Source organism: Diuraphis noxia, unplaced genomic scaffold (genome assembly GCF_037042655.1).
Source record: "Diuraphis noxia isolate RWA-SAM2 unplaced genomic scaffold, SU_Dnox_SAM2 contig0002, whole genome shotgun sequence".
NCBI classification, from domain to species: domain Eukaryota; kingdom Metazoa; phylum Arthropoda; class Insecta; order Hemiptera; family Aphididae; genus Diuraphis; species Diuraphis noxia.
Window position 1 is genome coordinate 25,557,253 of NW_028301712.1, and position 18,569 is coordinate 25,575,821.

Below are 18,569 nucleotides of genomic sequence, written 5' to 3' on the forward strand. Positions count from 1 at the left end.
AGGTATCATGATAAAATAATTAACTACTATCACAGCATGGCCAAATAACAAATAAGCAACTTTATTCATCGTACGTATCTGTTGCTAACTTCATACATATAAATAAATCATTATGGTAACTTACTGGCAAGACAATCATTGAACTATTGATGTTTTGAATTAAGATATTGGATCATGTCGATCACGACGATCATGTCTTGATTATTAATCCACCGAACGTCCGCATGTAGAAACTTCTGAACATATTAACATATTATTTACCCGAACCAGAATCTCTTCGAGTTTTACAAATTCATCCAAAACGTTAGAATAGGTTAGCGTTAGTCACCTATCGTTCGCTAAGTACAAAACATTACTTTCGGTATTACTAGTTCCAGCCGTTCCAGGTTATAATGGCTGACGTTTTAGACTTAAACGCTGAAGATTTCGTGGAAGAAGATGACGGTAATATATTTTTGCTTATATATTATTTACTCTAACTTCTAAGTAACTTTAAAAATATTATGCAAGATGGATGGATATTGTATGCTCGAGTTATTATTACACCCTATTATACTATTGACATTAATCCTACTAAAAAGTAGATTGTGAACTATGAATTGATAAAATTATCCATATAAATTATATAATATGAAAAATATTTATTGTGATAACGAAAAAACTTCTTTAAAGTTTGTTTAAGTAAATCTACAATGTATATACATTTTATAACAACCTTGATATGCAAAAATGTTTTCCTACTTTTGATTAACTTGCATTTTCATGTATTACTGTTAAATAATTATGATATCAAATTTAATTGTCATCAACCTTTAGATAAATAAACAACTTAATGTTGTTTTCAATTTTAAAATAATAACATTTTTTTAATATAATGAAGTGTTTTATTATGATTTGACACTGTCTTATTAAAATTGACTAGTTTTAAATAGTTAAGTTATTTATTGAGAACAATATTTTACTATTAGAACTTATATACTCTTACTATACTTAAAAATCAAATTTATTTTGAGTTTAATATGTAAGAAAACTAAATAAAAAAAGTTTATTGTATCATTGTGCACCAGAAATTTTTTCATCCTGTGGCTCTTTTAGTTTTTTACAATATTTTTATGGCTCCCAATTTATTATAAAAAAAATTGAAACAACACACGGATACAATATGGCCAATATGGGGGATAATAACAATGACTTAGGTACTAAAAATTAAACTTTAAATAGTGGCGTGATATCGTTTCCATAATGATTTAAAATAATATTTATAACAATTATACAAAATCTACATTAATATTAGTTTTCTTCTTCTTTTAAATACCTCTGTTGTATATGAAAAACGATTCTGAGCGAAGAGGTCTGTCAGTTTTTACCTATTACTACGCACATTTCTGATTTTACTTTTGAAATAATTTCTTTTATTGATCAAGATTAGTTATTACAGTAGGTTGAATTAATTTTTACCAAAAACTTAAGTTTGAAAATGCCATTCTATAGGTATACAATTTAATGATATACTTAACTTATACATTTAAAGTACACCCCTATAATATTTTTGAGTTCAAAAAAAAATTGTTATTTATTTTAGTATCTATTATCTTCAAAATTTGAACTTAAAATAGATATATAAAAGAAAATTGGTCATATATTTTTTAGACTTTTGATTCCAACATAAACTAGTTACAAGCAACATTTTATTAAATTTTCAAGCTATAAAAATTGAACAGTTTGAACATTTTAAATTTAATGGTAATTTCCAAACATTCTTGATTTTGAAGATTTTCTATGAAAAAGGTATGTTTATATTTTTAAGAATTTCAAAATTGGTCTGGTAAAAACTGAAGTGGAACTTTGTATTATTGTTTTGGTATTTTAACCCTGTAAAGAATTTTGTCATCAATATTTATAGAGAAAAACAAAAACATTGAAAAATTGCAATAAAATGAAATTGTTGCAATTATTGAAGCAAAGTACTCATAAACTAAAAAAAAATTAATTAATATCATTAATTTTAGAGGGAGTTTCTAAGCTTAAGGATAAAGCCAGAAGAAGGAAAGGACGTGGATTTGATGAGAAGTCTAAAAGAGATGATATTAAAGATGAAGCTATGGAATTTGATTCTGTCGATCAAAATGATGAGGAGGGCCCTGGACCACAAAGATGTAATTATACAATATTCATACATTTTTAATTATAATTCATATAATTATTTTTTTCTTTACAGCGGTTGAAGGTTGGATTTTGTTCATTTCTTCTTTACATGAAGAAGCACAAGAAGATGATTTACATGATAAATTTGCTGAGTTTGGAAAAATAAAAAATTTACATTTAAACTTGGACCGTAGAACTGGATTTTTAAAAGTAATCATTATTAGGTATTTAGTTTATTGTTATATTGATTATTTTTTTATTTTTTTAAGGGTTATGCATTAGTTGAATATGAGTCTTATAAGGAAGCATCTCGTGCACGTGAAGGACTTAATAATACAGACATTTTGGGACAGCAAATTAGTGTTGATTGGTGCTTTGTGAAAGGACCAAAAAGGTATTATTTAATAATAAACATAACATTATATTATTTATTTTACTTTATGAATGTGTTATTTTTAGGATTAAAAAATCAAGACGCCGAATGACTAATTATTAACCAAGTAATTGAAACTCAAGACATGTAAAAAAAATGTACAACTTAATTAAGTTATATTTTGTATTACATTTAAAACTATAAAAATATTTTATGACTTATTAATAGAAAAATAAATAAAGTTTTTTAATTTATGTGTTACTGAGTTAATATTTCATAAGAATTAGTTTAAAATATATATATTATACTATACTAGAAAGATACTAAAAATCAGGAAATTAATGAAAGTAAAATAAACTATTAAATGGCTATCTTTAATTTTTTTAGAATTAAATTTAAATATATTTTTTAAATTTTTTACCAAAACATTAAAATAAATTTAAAAATGAAATGATTGTAGTTCTTATCCCTGTGAGTCAGTCTTATAACAAACCCAAAATTTTGACATCTCTATTTTTTCATTTGATATCTCAATGGGCAAATCCTTGCGAGACACTGTATATAATAATATATAATATAATAAAAGAATAATCAAATTTTGTTTTAATTCTAAATCCAGAGATTAAACTTTTCTGTTTATTAAATTTTTACCCTGTTTGATCTCATTTTTTTTTTTTTACTATTATTATTATTTTCTGTATTTCTTTTAGTATTTTTAAAGATTATTTTATTTATTTTGAATACATATTCCGTATTTTCAGTTACGATGAGGGTATAATTCGCAAATTATTAATAAGCTGTTTAATAAGTTATTGAATCGATTTTGTATTAGAATATTAAGAACAAGACATATATTAAATTGTGAAGTTGGCTATAAAGTTAGTCTAGTAGCAGTGGCGTATTTATGGGGTGGCTGAGGGGGCTCCAGCCCCCCCCCCCCCCCCCGAAATCCAGGAATTATTTATAAAGTCTGCTTATTATGTCCTATCAGATGTAAATTTTCTAACTCATATAGGCTGAATTGGGAATTTCAGTTGGAGAAAATACCACAGCTCCCTCCCAAAAAAATATGTCTAGTATTTGACCTAACCAAGAGTTGATCATATCATGTATGATATCATAAGATTGGGGTAAAATCTGTCCGAGATAATTGAGTAAAGGAAGAAATGCTCGACAAGTGACAAGTATCTATGTTTTCAATTCTTTGATGCATAAAATGGATTTTGCAATTGAAAATTATTGCCAGTTCCCCAAAGGTAATAGATTTTGCATTAAAACCCGAAACCTACTTGTAAGTTTAGTTGAATAGAGTCTTATATAGAGATCATATTGGTCTACTACCAAAGGGTTCTAAAAATATGTACTAAAAACAATAATATTATAACAGATAGGTTATTGTGTACCAATTCTGAGGACATAACATGACATCAGAGCCCGGTCCACTCCAGCTAAACTCATTTAGACACATGATTAATTCAATATAAACAGTTACTTTTCCGACCATTGTGCAGGTGGTTTAAACACTTCCACCTGTCAAGCAGTAAAAATGATTCACTGTCTGCTGGATAGAAAAAAGTAATTTTCCAACACTAACTGGCATCAAATACTTTTGATGTAAGCGCGACAAAAAATACTCAAGTATTATATGATTAGATATAGGGGTATTGTTTATAATATGAAGGACGAAGGTGTATAAATACTAAAAATAATATAATGTCATAGACTTATAACATCATGCATTATCCATAAATATTAACATCCAGTAACCACGATCAAGGGATTATTAGATTTATATATTTTCATAGGCATGCGCAGATCTTTTTGGCAAGGTGGGCCAACCAATTATAATTTAAACATTTTAAAGATTTAAGATATTTTTCAAAGTATTTAAATTTAACTTTATTACAATCATTGAAATTTTTAATTTTATTATTTAATTTTCATGATAAAAATTTATAAGGTCGCAAATGTGTAAGTATAACAAGTACAGTACGGCTTGCAGGGTGGTCCATGACCCTCCCCGTGCGCACGCCTATGTGTATTTTCTTACGGTAACGAAAAACCACCTGTTAACGAATAGGTACACCCATTCCACACCAGTGGCGTCATTTGGGGGGGGGTGGCAGGGTGTGCGGTTGCACCCCTTACTTTTAGAATGTTAAAATTGGCCTGCGCCTTGCTGAAACCTAAAATAATGCACGAGCCACGAATGCACAATTATTTATATGATTAAAATCAAATTGTAATAACCGGTATATACATATACGTACCTTTGTATATCTATTTTTATATGGTCTGGTGAAATTTCAAAATGGCCTGCTTGAAACTTCGCACACCCGAAAAAAAAACTGAAATGACGCCCCTGTTCCACACACACTACATTTTTAGTTTTTACCATAGCTTGTGGCGTTATAAAAATTCATCACTGGTCACGATTTATAAGCTAAGAGGTATATAATATCTAAGATATTATTGGCCATTTGGCAGGACATTGGCATGCTCAATTTTTCCGAAAGAGGAGATAGCCCAAGTTTAGTAAATACTTGTTCCAATATTACGTTTATTTTATAATTTTTAAGGACTATTATCCTTCATAAAAACATTTTAATAATCATAAGCGCAACTAGATCTCTAAAATGTGGGGTGCTAAATCTGTGAATGCATCCTCTGAGGCTCTGAATAATATCTAGTAAGAAAGGAGGGTTCTCATTTGGAAAACGGAAATTTGTATCGCTAGTCGCTACAGGGCACTCCTGAAGTTATACAAAGAATCTCTGGAACTTGAAAATATGGTCTTTGTGTATAATATTTAAAAATAAAAAATTTGAATGAATTCGTTATTAAAAGAAAAAATGGGGGTAATCAAGCTTAATGTATCACTCTGTATGATAAAAATAACCCAAAGGTGGATACCAAACGCTAGACCCCCCCCCCCACAGTGAGCACGCCCCTAACACCCATGGCAGGGCAGGGTATACTATTTACTATTTAGTATTTAAATCTTGTTATCCATTCCATTTAGCACCTGTTAATACGCCAATTGGTTATTATAAAAAAATAGAATGTAGTTTATCTATTATCAAATGTCTTATCACGTTGGTTGAATACTATATAGAGTTATTAAAATAAATTGTATTCTGTACGAAAATCGCTGAATAATATTATTCTGTGGCATTCTGTGTTAAAATTGAAATTGTTTGAGAAGTAAAAACTTTTTACTATTATTAAAGTTAAAGATGTTTGTCAATTGTTGTCGTTTATTTAAACTTTAACTTTTATTTCAGTAAATAACATGCATAATGACTTGAGTTGAAAGATTAAAATATTGCTGAAAAACTAAAATTGAATTTAAATCATGACTAATCTCCATACAACCACAGCGTTGACGGAGTTCACTCCATTAAGTCCTGAACAAGAACAATCATCTGTTGGTTCATTCTTTGCTAAAGTATTTAACTTTAAGACAAGTCCAACAGATGCTAATAATGATACAAATGCTGAAATGGTTGTTAATAATGTAAGTATAATTCTAAAAAAAAAAAACAAAAAGTTAATGAAATAGATACTAATAATATTTAATTTATTTAATAATTATGTTTATTATATTTTATATAACTTAATAGGTAAAATAAAGTAATAAAACATTTTTAATTGAACAAAAAAAAGGTTAAAAATATGTATCTCAAATAACATCTTTATTGATGGACATAATATGTAAGTCGATTAAGTATTTAGTGGTGTAGGCGAGAATTTAGTAGGTATAATTTTTAAGATGTTACCATTCAATATTCAACTGAAAATTGTTGTATAATACATCATTTAATTTACTTATTATAACATAATATTATTATTAGGGCTATTAATTGAATGCATTTGAAAAACTTAAAAAATACACAACCTACCTAATGCCTATACTTATATTCAAAAATTATAATATGAAATATATAAAAAAAATGCAAAATATTTTAAACTAAAGATATGATTAATTTAATTCAACATGAGTAAAGAATACGTAAAACATAAAAAATACATGTGAAAAAATTGTATTTATTAGTACCTAGTTTAAAAGTTATGTTAAATGATTAAATTTTATTTCCATAATTAGGATCAAACAGAAAAGGATACTTCACAAACTCTTATGGCTATAGATGCAAGAAATTTACCAAATATTCTTAAAAGAGTTGGAAATTTATTACCAATTCGATCTGGAGTAAGTCAATTTTATTAAGGCAAATGTATCTTAAGTTATTTATAATATTATTTTAGGACTATCCATCCTATAGAAATACTGATTTAAAACAGTATTGGATGCCTGATTCTGTGAGTAAAGAGTGTTATGATTGTTGTGAAAAGTTTACAACTTTTCGGCGACGTCACCATTGTAGAGTATGTGGTCAAATATTTTGTTCAAAATGTTGTTACCAAGAAATACCTGGAAAAATAATGGGATGTTCTGGTGAGACATTTTTTATAATAACTATAATTAATAAAATATATAATTATGTTTTATTGCTTTTTAAAATTATTAAAATTTACTAAATTATGTTTTTCTCTAGGGGACCTCAGAGTTTGTACATACTGTTGCAAAATAGTATTGTCTTACTTACAGTCTGTCGCTAAAGATGTAGTATTATCCCCAGACTTAATATCCCTTAGAAATGAATTACAAGTGAAATTAGCAAATAATGAAGTATTAACTAACTGTAATGTACCCACAACCACAAAGTACTTAGAAAACATAGTTGAAACAACAAATTCTCCAAATAGAAAGATTTCTGTTGGCTATCAAGAAGAAAATTTTGCATTATCACGGTACATTTTTATTACACACCAACATAACAAAAAAACAAAATTATTTTAATCTATTTTTTTTTTTCATTAGATCAAGCACGTTAGGTAATTTATCTCCTATAGAAAATGCTGATGATCCAAATGTATCTCATAATCTAAATAACTTGTTTGAAGAAATAACACAAATTAATGGCGGATTAAGTTTAAAAACACACCGATACCATTTAAGAAGTTACCATTCGTGTTTTCTTGGAAATAATTTAATCGAGTGGCTATTAAACCATGGAAAAGTTACTAGCAGGTAAAATGTATTCTTTAATATAATAGTGTTTCAGTATTTTGTGTTTACTATGATTTATATTATTACATGCGATATTAGATTTAATCTTTAATTATAGTACCTACTGGCTACTACCTAGTGGATATTAATTAGTGAGTAATAATTATAATATGCAATTTGTACATATTTAGAATGCATGGTACAGCAATAGGGCAAGTACTTTTGGATGCTGGATACATAGAAGATGTTATGGAAAATGAAGGAGACTTTTTGGATGGAAGTCGTTTGTATAGATTTTGTTCTGTACTGCCAAATCACTCTCAAAAGAATCAGAAAAGTAAAACTACAAAATCTAAAATTTATGGTAATTTTAATTTCAATAATTTTAGATAATTTTACAAATAAGAATTTTATCAGCTAAATTAGTTTTTTTATAAATATATTTTTTAATAGAAAAGCAAGGTTCAAATGTTTCTAATGGAAGTTTCAAATTAGACTTAGATCTTCATAATAACACAGTTCAAATTTCAAAACCAAGTTCTCAAAAACTAAAACAAAATTCAAGTAAAATGCATTTTTTTTCCAATAGAATATAATTTTATATTAAAAAAAAAAAATTAATGATTTTAGTTGTAGAACCAAGATCTATAGATACATTAGTATTAAAGTTGTTGGATATTATTGCAATGACTTACCAGCGTAATAATTTTGGTACTATGAAAACTTGGAGTTCCCCTAAAAAACTGGGAGAAGATTATAATGAAGCATATATTTTTAATTACTTAACGTTAGTAAATATTTTTACTAATAATTACTAATAATTAAATAATTAATTCTTAAATGATCATATAAAATAATGATTTCTACCATTTAAAGTTACTTAACTAGAATGGTTTAAATTTTAGGAATATTTTTGAAGATCATAAATTAAACTTTGTCCAACAATTGTTAAAAAAAAATGGCCTCTCCATTGATTGGGTAGACACCTTAATTGCACTTTCTGACTTAGTTATTGGTGAACTATCTCCAGATTTATCTACTGATACAGAAAATATGAGTATTTGTGAGTAAGTAACTTATTTTTTAAATTTTTTGTTATTGATATGTAAAATTAAGATTTTCAAAATAAATTGTTTGATCTATTACTGAACTGAGTCAAAATATTACTGGATTACAATTTATTAAATCAAATTCTCATAACAACTGTATATTTATCCCATAAGTATTTGTTATAATATGATCAGATTAATAATTTAATTTTTAACTTAACTTAAATTATTTATTTTCTCTTAATTCCCCCTTAATCTCAAATCTCAATTATATATTTCATAATATTTAATATTGCTAAATAAAACCATTTACATTTCATATTTTACTCTGACATTTTTTCAGTTATTTACAAATAAAAAAATTAGAAGGAGGTGAACGGAGTGATAGCTGTATTGTTAGTGGTATCGTATGCTCAAAAAATATTGCCAATAAAGCTATGGCGTCAAGAATATCTGGACCTAAAATTTTACTACTTCAGTGTTCAATCATTTATCAGCGTGTTGAAGGAAAATTATTATCGTTAGAGCCTGTTATTATGCAGGTAAACTTAGTGAACTATACTCCATTATATATTCTATTCGTAATGAGATCGTACCTTGGCGGCAACCAGTTTTCGTCCGCAACAGTCAGACGCTTCCTCCAGATTAGATTTATTTCAGACTATCACTGCAGAACGAAGCCATGCCCATGCGCAGAATTCGGCCGTCGAGGTACGATCTCATTCCGAATAGAGTATAGAATTGAAGATACCAGGCAACAACCGATTTTTGTCTGACATCAATCATCTACATATCAGCATAGGTGATAGTGGTAGGAAACATAAAATCATTGACCATGCGTAAAATAGTGCACTTAACTGATATATTCTCTTTTAGAGTCAAGTTCATTAATCTATTTTAATAAAAAATTCTTCTAGTAATTAAATGTATTTTGTATAGGAGCATGATTACTTCAGAAATATTGTAAGCCGTATTGTATCAATGAAACCTGATCTAGTGTTGGTACAGAAGAGTGTATCTAGAATTGCACAAGAACTTTTTAATCAAATGGGAGTAACATTAGTATTGAATGTTAAGATATCTGTTCTGGAGCGTATTGCTCGATGTACTGGTGCAGAAATATTAACTTCGGTTGATGCGCACATGGGAAAACCAGTATTAGGAACATGTCAACAATTTTATATAGAAAATTTTGGTAACAAAGCCTTAATGTTTTTTGAAGGATGTCCGGTACCTGAACGAGGATGTTCGGTTCTGCTTAGAGGCAGTTCTATTAAACAGTTAAAAATATTAAAAAGTATACTTAGACAACTAGTATTGATGATATATAATTGGAAGTTGGAAAAATCCTATTTAATGGATCAATTTGCATCACCGCCAGTAAAAAAAAAAAAAATACACAATGACTCTTTCACTGATTCATCAAAATTGTTAAATGAAAATAATAATGCCATGAATATAAATACTAATAATCAATCAAAATTATCTGAAGTAAACAATTCACAACTCTTATCAACCACCGCCGAGCAAGACAATAAATATCAATACTTTTTAAATTTGACATTACTCTCGTTATCACCAATAGTTAATGTAAGTATAAAAAACTCAATTATTGAATTATTATATTGAAATTAAAAAATATGATTCCTTTTTTTTAAATTTAGTTTTCAGTTCCATACTTAGAATCAGATGTTGGAAAACGTTGTAAACTGCGAAAATATTTTTCAAAACATATTTATGTATCACAAATTCTAAATAATATGAAATCATCAATAGACTGCAATCAAGAAAACAGACAGTTGGAATTGGAAATAAATGTAATTATATAATTCTTATATCATTGAGAGGAAGCTACACCCGCATGTGTCATCTCCATCTTACAAATGTATGACATACCAAAAACTGTTTTTCACAGGATAAAACCTCTCATACTGTTGTGATAGTTATAACTCCAAATTAATATAAAATATAATTTAGTCATTATCTGTGAAATATTGTTTTTATTTTTATGATCACTTATACAATATAAGTTCTTATTGTTTCAAAATTAATTGTTTTGTGTTTTTCAAACTTAAATCACTTTTTCAGTAGTTTCGATATATATATTTAAAAAAAAAAAAACAATATTTCACAGCCAAAGTTCTCCTTTATGCGATGATAATGTTGTATCTTAGTTATGACTGTATAGATACCAAGAAAGTTCTCGATACTTTCCTGGGTAAAACATATTTTGCTATGTTTTACATTTGTTAGACAAAGACAACACAAGTGGGTGTAGTGTCCTCTTAACTACTTACTGATATTAATATTATTATGATTTAGAAAAAAATATTTTATTTAACTAATAATTATACTACTGACTGATAACAACTTATTTTGTTAATTTTTTAATTCATTTCTTGTCATCATCTAGTTTGCATTAAAATTGAATCACAATCAACATTGTTATTTTAAAATTTAATTTAATTTAGTTTACTTAATATTTTAACCAATTTTAGGTACAAATTTGTATGTGTTATAGTTATAATTCATAACTTACATATTTACTATTTTTATGTATTACAGTTAAAACCGAAACATGCATTTATAATATCTAAATTAACTGAAGACATAAATAGTGATGAAGTTCAAACTATGTTAGCTTTGTTTCGAGCTCAAGGTGGAAGAATACCACACAATCAATTAGAAAAATCGTCTATAAAATCTAAAAAAAATAATTACTCCAAAAAAGAAAAACTTGTTGACATATTTGACCCTGAAAACCATCAAAGATTGCCTGTGATGTTTTATAGTTTTTGTCCTGAATCAAATAATGCACCTTCATTTTGTGTCGAACCTAGGTTTATAAGCTTATAGTATTATTTATTATTTATAACTATTTCTTACATTTTATGGATAAAATTCTATTGTAAACATTTTTTCTAGGTTAGTATTTATGGAGTTCTATGGAGTCAATGATATATGTTTAGGTAGATTTTTAGAAAGATATTGTTTTCGGGAGACATATGAATGTCCATCTGAATCATGTGACAGTCCAATGAATAGACATGAACGACGTTTCATACATGATAAAAGTTGTTTTAGACTTTTGTTATCTAATACTAGTGGTCGTTTAATTGATCCCCCATACAATGAAAATTTAATTTATTCTTGGTCTTATTGTAAGAAATGTTCCTTAGTAAGTAAAATTTAATGACAATAATTATTATTAGTAAAACATAAAATAAGTATGTGAATTAACTGATTATTTTACTTAGATAACACCTGTAGTTCCATTGTCAGATGATTCTTGGTCATTTTCTTTTGCAAAATACCTAGAACTAAAATTTCATTCTCAGCAATGTATTTGTCGTGCATTACCAAATTGCAACCATTTAATAAATCAAGATTATATACAATTTTTTGTTTACAACAAAACAATTGCATCATTTGAGTATGTTCAAAGATGATTAATTTGAATTAATTAAATAGTTTGAATATGATTCTAATTTTTGTTATAGATACATGGATATTAAAATGTGGGAAATAAGATTACCTAGTTTAAAACTAAAAATAGTCCCTATAAAAGTTAGCCAATACAGACCTGATATATTGGAAGAAGTGAAACAGTGGACATTAATGGGACATGAAATATTTAATGCAGTTATGAACAAAATATGTTCTTTATCTTTGGAAGCAAATGGTAAAATAAGATACTTAATTAAATAAATAAATCAGGAGAAAAATGTATGTATTATACCTTTCAGCAAATTTCTTACCATTAAAACAACAATTACAAAAGGATCAAGCATTGTTCAAACAAAGAGTTGATGATATACAACTACGAATTACTTCACCTACACTAACTGATAAGGACACAAATTATGGTACTTAATATTTTATATACATATATATTCATTTTAAAGAGAAACCTCAGTGGCTGATTGGGTGCATGGGTGCATGGGTCGACTACAAGGAAAGCGTACATAATATTAATTCAGTTAAGATGATTAACAGGTGTTGTTTGGCCGTCACTTGATGAAAACTAGTTGAAGCTGAGGTTCCTTATTAACTTGAATACATCATAGTATTCTTTATATGTTAATTTCCAATAATATTTATTATTATTAGGGACAATATTAAATACAATATGGAAGTTAGATGACACAATGACTTTGTTTAAAAAGGCAGTAAGTGAAGCAACAATCAATTGGAATTCCAAATTATTAAAAATTGAAGCAGCTATTAAAAAAGAAGATAAATCTCAAAGGAAAAGTGAAACCAAATCAAATAACCTGTCTGAAGTATTAGAAGAAATTATGAATTTTGAATGTGATTCAAGTCGCTATGTTATTGAAGAACATAACATTACTAGTCATCTGAGCCAACATTCATTAGTTTCTGAATCGGAAATTGCTGCTGAACATGATTTTGAAAATCTAAACGATTCCGACCCATGTCAGAATGAAAAATGCTATTTATCCGTTCCACAAGCACATAGTGATATTACGACAGACAGTGACAGTGATGTTGTTGATGATAGTCCGTAGATATTATTACAACAATCATTACAATATAATTACTTATTTACATTTTTTATTTCTTTTTTAGTTGACAGTAATGTACCAAATGAACCTAAGTCTCAATTATCTATGTCACAAACTGATAAAAAAAGTGTTAAAACAATTCTATCGCAATTTTTACCATCATCTACACCGCCTACAATTATTCCTGTATGTATTTTATAAATTACTGAAGTAAAATAATCATAGTATAATGTACAGTTTTACTAATTTATAGAATCCAATTGAAGCTACAGAACACCATGTTTTGAACATACACTGCCGTACTCCCATATCAGTTTATGAAAAAGAACCCAGTTCCATTATCGCGTTCACATTGAGCACATCATTTTACCAAAACAACATATCAAATACAGAATTAATGTAAACCAAAATAATTTAATTTAAAGACTAATATAGTGATCCAAATTTTGTATTTAAGTGATTCCTGTTTTGTCACAAAATTTTTTATGACTATATATAGTACTTAATATATATATATATTGAATTACCCTAATAAATTTAAAATTTAAATAGGTCAACCGTCGAACACATTGAACAAGATAACGATCAAAAAGAAACAGATGAAAAATCGAAACAACACATTGAGGTATGCACTACCAGAGCCGGATTAAAGGGGGGGGGGCTAAACAAGTAATAGCCCAAGTCACCTCAAAAAATAATATGGGCTTGCAGCTATTCTATAATTATTGATATATAATTAGAAAAATATGATTTTAACAATATTTATTTAAAGATATAATCAATTAATCATTTGAAATAATTGTCTGTGACAACCTGCAAGTTATTGAATTAGATAGGTTAGATTAAAATTTTTTCAAATTTGAGACGGCTTTTATGTGTGTCGGTAAAAAAAACAAAGACAATGTGAAATCAAACTATTTTATGTAGGAAAAAAAATTTGAAGTTGATACTTTCTTTGTTATTATAGATAAATTGATTTCTGAACTTGGCGGAAGATTAAATTCTTATAATCTTTTTCTTTCTCAATTCAAATTTTTAGTTAACTTTAAAACTGACGATGACCCAGACATTGATTCGTTAAATAACTGTATTCAGTTTTACCATAATGATCTCGGTGATAACTTGAAAACAGAAATATCATATTTTTATCATTATATTAAACAGTTTCTTCAGATATTAACAATTATGGTGCTATAACAAAACTTCTATATGAACAACAACTTATTGATGTTGTACCAAATGTATATATTGCACTAAGATTATACCAGTCTATACCGTTGACAAATATTGTGAAGCTGAACGTTTATTCTCAAAGTTGACTTTAATTAAAAATCAACTAAGATCTGCACAGATTGAAGATAGGTTGAACGCATTAACAATTATGTTAATTGAAAATGACTTATGTAAAAAACTTTCATTGATGACGTTTTAGATACTTTTGCATCAAGTAAATCTAGTTAAAAATATTTTAAATAATCATTTGTTTGTATTTTTGTGTTATTACCATATATTTCATATTTTATTACTTTACATATGATTTCATTTTTCATTTCTAAACAATAAATTCCTTATTTTATTTTGTACAGATAACCTTCTCAGATTCTACAACCAATTTCTATGTGAAAGTTTATTTTGCTAAACAATTTGCAAAATTAAGAGAAACATTCTTTGTATCAGGAGAAGAAATGTACATACGTTCTTTAGCAAGATGCATATCATGGTCAGCTAGAGGTGGGAAGTCAGGGTCAAACTTTTGTAAAACAAAAGGTAATTTAAAGTTAATTTGTTTATAATATTATATTTTTTTAATTATTATATGTTGTGTATACTTTAAATGTCTATTCATTGTATAATATTCAATAATATTTTTTATTATTAGATGACAGGTTTGTATTGAAGGAAATGTCTCGTTTAGAGATATTGCCTTTTTTAGAATTTGCACCTCAATATTTTGCATACATACACTCGCGTCAGACAAATAGACGACCTACTCTTTTATGTAAAATTGTTGGAGTTTATAAAGTAAGATATCGCAATACTGTCAAAGGTTCATCATTCAATTCAAACTTATTAGTGATGGAGAATCTCTTCTACAATAAAAATATTTCTCATATATTTGATCTAAAAGGGTCAGTTAGAAATAGATTAGTGGATCCAAATTCGCAAGATGGAGAGATTGTATTATTGGATGAAAATCTTATTAAAAGTATTCTTCTTTTCTTAAATTATTTTAAATTGTAGACATTTATTCTAAACTAAGCATTGTTTCCATTTTAGTGTCATGTGAATCACCATTATATGTTCACCCTCACTCTAAAATAATTTTAAATCAAGCAATCAATGATGATGCAGAATTTCTCACCTCACAACTTGTCATGGATTACTCTCTATTGGTTGGCTTAGATGAAGATTCTGGTGAATTAGTATTAGGAATCATTGGTAATTTATAATTTAATTAATTAAGGTCAGGGCTATCTCCAAATAATAATGTCATACCAATACCAAAATTCTTCACACTTACTAAAATATGCTGGTATTTGTTTAAAATAAAAATCCTACAATCATTGATATTTAAAATCAGCATATTATTTTAAGTACAAATGTACAGTTCTAAATAAATATCATGACTTTGTAACAATAAAAAGTAATACTTTTATTGTTTATTTTTATTTTTTAATAGGTTAAATAAAAACTTTTATTAATGTATAATGTATAACTTTTTAAAACATTTTAGTTCATAACTGATAAATTTCATTTTTATAGATTATATTCGTACTTTTACATGGGACAAGAAAATAGAAACAATGGTAAAAAAATCGGGACTCCTTGGTGGTCAAGGTAAATTACCTACAATAATTTCTCCAGAAGAGTACAAAAATAGATTTGTTGCTGCCATGAATTTGTATTTTTTATCAGTGCCTAATAGATGGACTGGCATGGCCAAAGGCTTTGAACATCGGTTTTAATAACATATTTTATATTTCTTTCTGTGATATTTTTATTTTTTTTAACTGGTTTTAGTTTTAAATGTAGTAAAAAGTTTTATTTTTCATAAATTTTACAAGAAACAATATTATTGTTATTATAAATTCGCGTATAATATTAATAAAATATAATTGATATACTACATATGTATTAATACCAATTATTAGTTCATTAGTAATTGCAAATTAGTAACAATATACAGGGCAAAAGGGGTGAGCATTATTAATTGCCCACCCCTTTTTATCTTTTAGTAATAAATTAATTCAAATTCCATTTTTCGGATTTTTCAAGAATACTTAAAGGCCATAATTTCAAATAATTAATCTTGTCATACCATTTCAGAAATATCCTATGTAGATTTCAATTTTTTTTTTTATTTGAATTTCCAGCAATTTGTTAACCAAATTACTGTTTTGAAAATTTTGACGTATCTAAAACTTTTAATTAACTATATTTAAAGACTATTATCATTAGTTTATACATTTTAATAACTCAGCAACTATTTGTTCAAACTTTGATTTAAAAACCTCAACATTTTCAAAAAAAAAAAATCATTAACTTAACAATTCAAAAAAAAGGTTGGTTCTTTTTTAAAATATTTGTATAGCCGCAAGATATTCCTTAAATAGTTTCAAGAATCAGAATTTTAATAAATTAAGTATAAAACACTTGTATATTAATACTATATGTACATAGGTGTGCACACAGGGGATGTCAGCACTTTGGGCTCTTCGCCGAAGTCCTAGTTATTAATTACAAATCGCAATGGATTTGTTAGTTTTCAATATTTCATTGTTTGTGGTTTTAAGTATGTGAATAATTTTATAAGGTACCTTATTCAGTTTTTGAAACTTGACATAAAAATAATGTCTTACAAGTATTGAAACTTATCATTAAAAACACCAAGCTATTCATAAATCAGCACTAATAAAAGTTTTCAATGATTCGAATAACAAAATCTTAATTTTTCTTTAAAAAAATAACATAATAATAATAATAGGCAGTATTGGAGTAATTGACTTAAACTTTGTGTAATTTTTCAAAAAATGGTATATTATCAATTATTTTTATAGGTAGTTAATTTTTATTAAGTTTTTCTACATATTTTAGTTTACATATAAATATTATTATACTTATTTTTATTTAAATAGATTTTTTTCTATAAATTTTCACTTTAATAATTGTTAAAATTAAAAAAAAAAATATCCTCTGTATTAACACAAAAATTATTTACTAGTAGTTTTTGTAAGTCCTAATTTTTAATATGCTCCCCAAAACGTAGTCTATGCACGCCTTTGACTATATGCAATATAACAATAATATTTAAATGAGAATTAATATATATTATACATGGTGATTTTTTAAGCTCATCCTATTTTGTATTCTTAAATTATACATAGGTTAGATAGGTTTAATTTTGATTTTTGGAATTTTTAAATGCACTTGAATGCCATATTTTCGAATACTTTAGATTTAGAGTAACACTGAATCATGATCATTTAATTATAAAAACTTTTGTTTATCAAATAGAAACTCCACTTTTAAACTTTTAATTATTGATCATAAATTTTTAAGAGTTTTGACGTATCTTTATCAAAATTTGAGCGAATAACTTTTAGTTATATACATTTGTTTACTAATGATAATTTAATATTTATGGTGATGGACAATCTAGATATCGGGTCTTAGATGATTTGAAAATGTTAGAAATTACTATTGACCTATCAATACATGTAATTTGAAAAAATTATCTAAGTGTAATGAATACTACAATTTTATGTACAAACTAGCCCTCCACGCTAGTACAATTTTTTATGCATATAATAATGTTACTCCTCGAGTAGTGCACAAAATACGAGGAATTTGAATTAAAGTATTATTAAAATTAAAACAAAACCCTGTATATATGTAGGTACATATGTGTATATGTATCTACTATACTTTGTATATGTAAATGATTTAGTGTTGATTGATATAAATTATTCATTCTGATTTTACCTAATTTAATATTATACTAAAAATCAAAAAATATATATATTTTATGGTTAATTGTTTTATTGTTATGATATGTGTTATAATATTTAATATGTTCTAAAAAATAAAAAATATTATTTATTCATTAATGTATTTTGTATTATTTCTTATTCTAATAATTATTATTACCAAATAACGCTTATACCTAATATCCATACATAATATAAAGATTATATAAATCTCTCAACCTGGATCTCCTAAAATAATGCTATTTTTGTTATTGAATTTTTGCCACATTGTTTTAAATTGTTTTCCAATGATAGTTATCTTTTTATACCTATAAATTGATGATAAAAATTGTGTTGGTGCTCCATTCATAAATATTAAATAAATATATTGAAATTTATACTTATCTATTAACTATTGATTGTTATACACTTAAATAA

The 18,569-nt window shown here is 26.5% G+C and overlaps 2 protein-coding genes across 2 annotated transcripts; both read left to right on the forward strand.

Annotated features, from left to right (window-relative positions):
• The first annotated feature begins 105 nt into the window (after positions 1-105).
• LOC107161615 (RNA-binding protein 8A-like) lies at positions 106-2,772 on the forward strand. The gene is made up of 5 exons (XM_015508097.2): positions 106-444; positions 2,010-2,156; positions 2,219-2,355; positions 2,415-2,539; positions 2,605-2,772. The coding sequence occupies exons 1-5, from the start codon at positions 393-395 to the stop codon at positions 2,639-2,641; spliced, it is 498 nt and encodes a 165-aa protein (XP_015363583.1). The 5' UTR covers positions 106-392; the 3' UTR covers positions 2,642-2,772.
• A 2,814-nt stretch (positions 2,773-5,586) lies between these two features.
• On the forward strand, positions 5,587-18,272 carry fab1 (1-phosphatidylinositol 3-phosphate 5-kinase fab1). The gene is made up of 26 exons (XM_015508121.2): positions 5,587-5,722; positions 5,803-6,035; positions 6,624-6,728; positions 6,785-6,974; positions 7,075-7,330; positions 7,401-7,610; positions 7,781-7,953; positions 8,043-8,153; positions 8,220-8,376; positions 8,495-8,656; positions 8,982-9,180; positions 9,578-10,228; positions 10,303-10,455; positions 11,204-11,478; positions 11,564-11,816; positions 11,896-12,071; positions 12,139-12,320; positions 12,385-12,504; positions 12,749-13,159; positions 13,229-13,350; positions 13,418-13,563; positions 13,717-13,789; positions 14,751-14,931; positions 15,044-15,370; positions 15,442-15,603; positions 15,928-18,272. Exons 2-26 carry the CDS (start codon positions 5,874-5,876, stop codon positions 16,128-16,130), a joined length of 5,160 nt encoding a protein of 1,719 aa, XP_015363607.2. The 5' UTR covers positions 5,587-5,722; positions 5,803-5,873; the 3' UTR covers positions 16,131-18,272.
• The last annotated feature ends 297 nt before the right edge of the window (positions 18,273-18,569 follow it).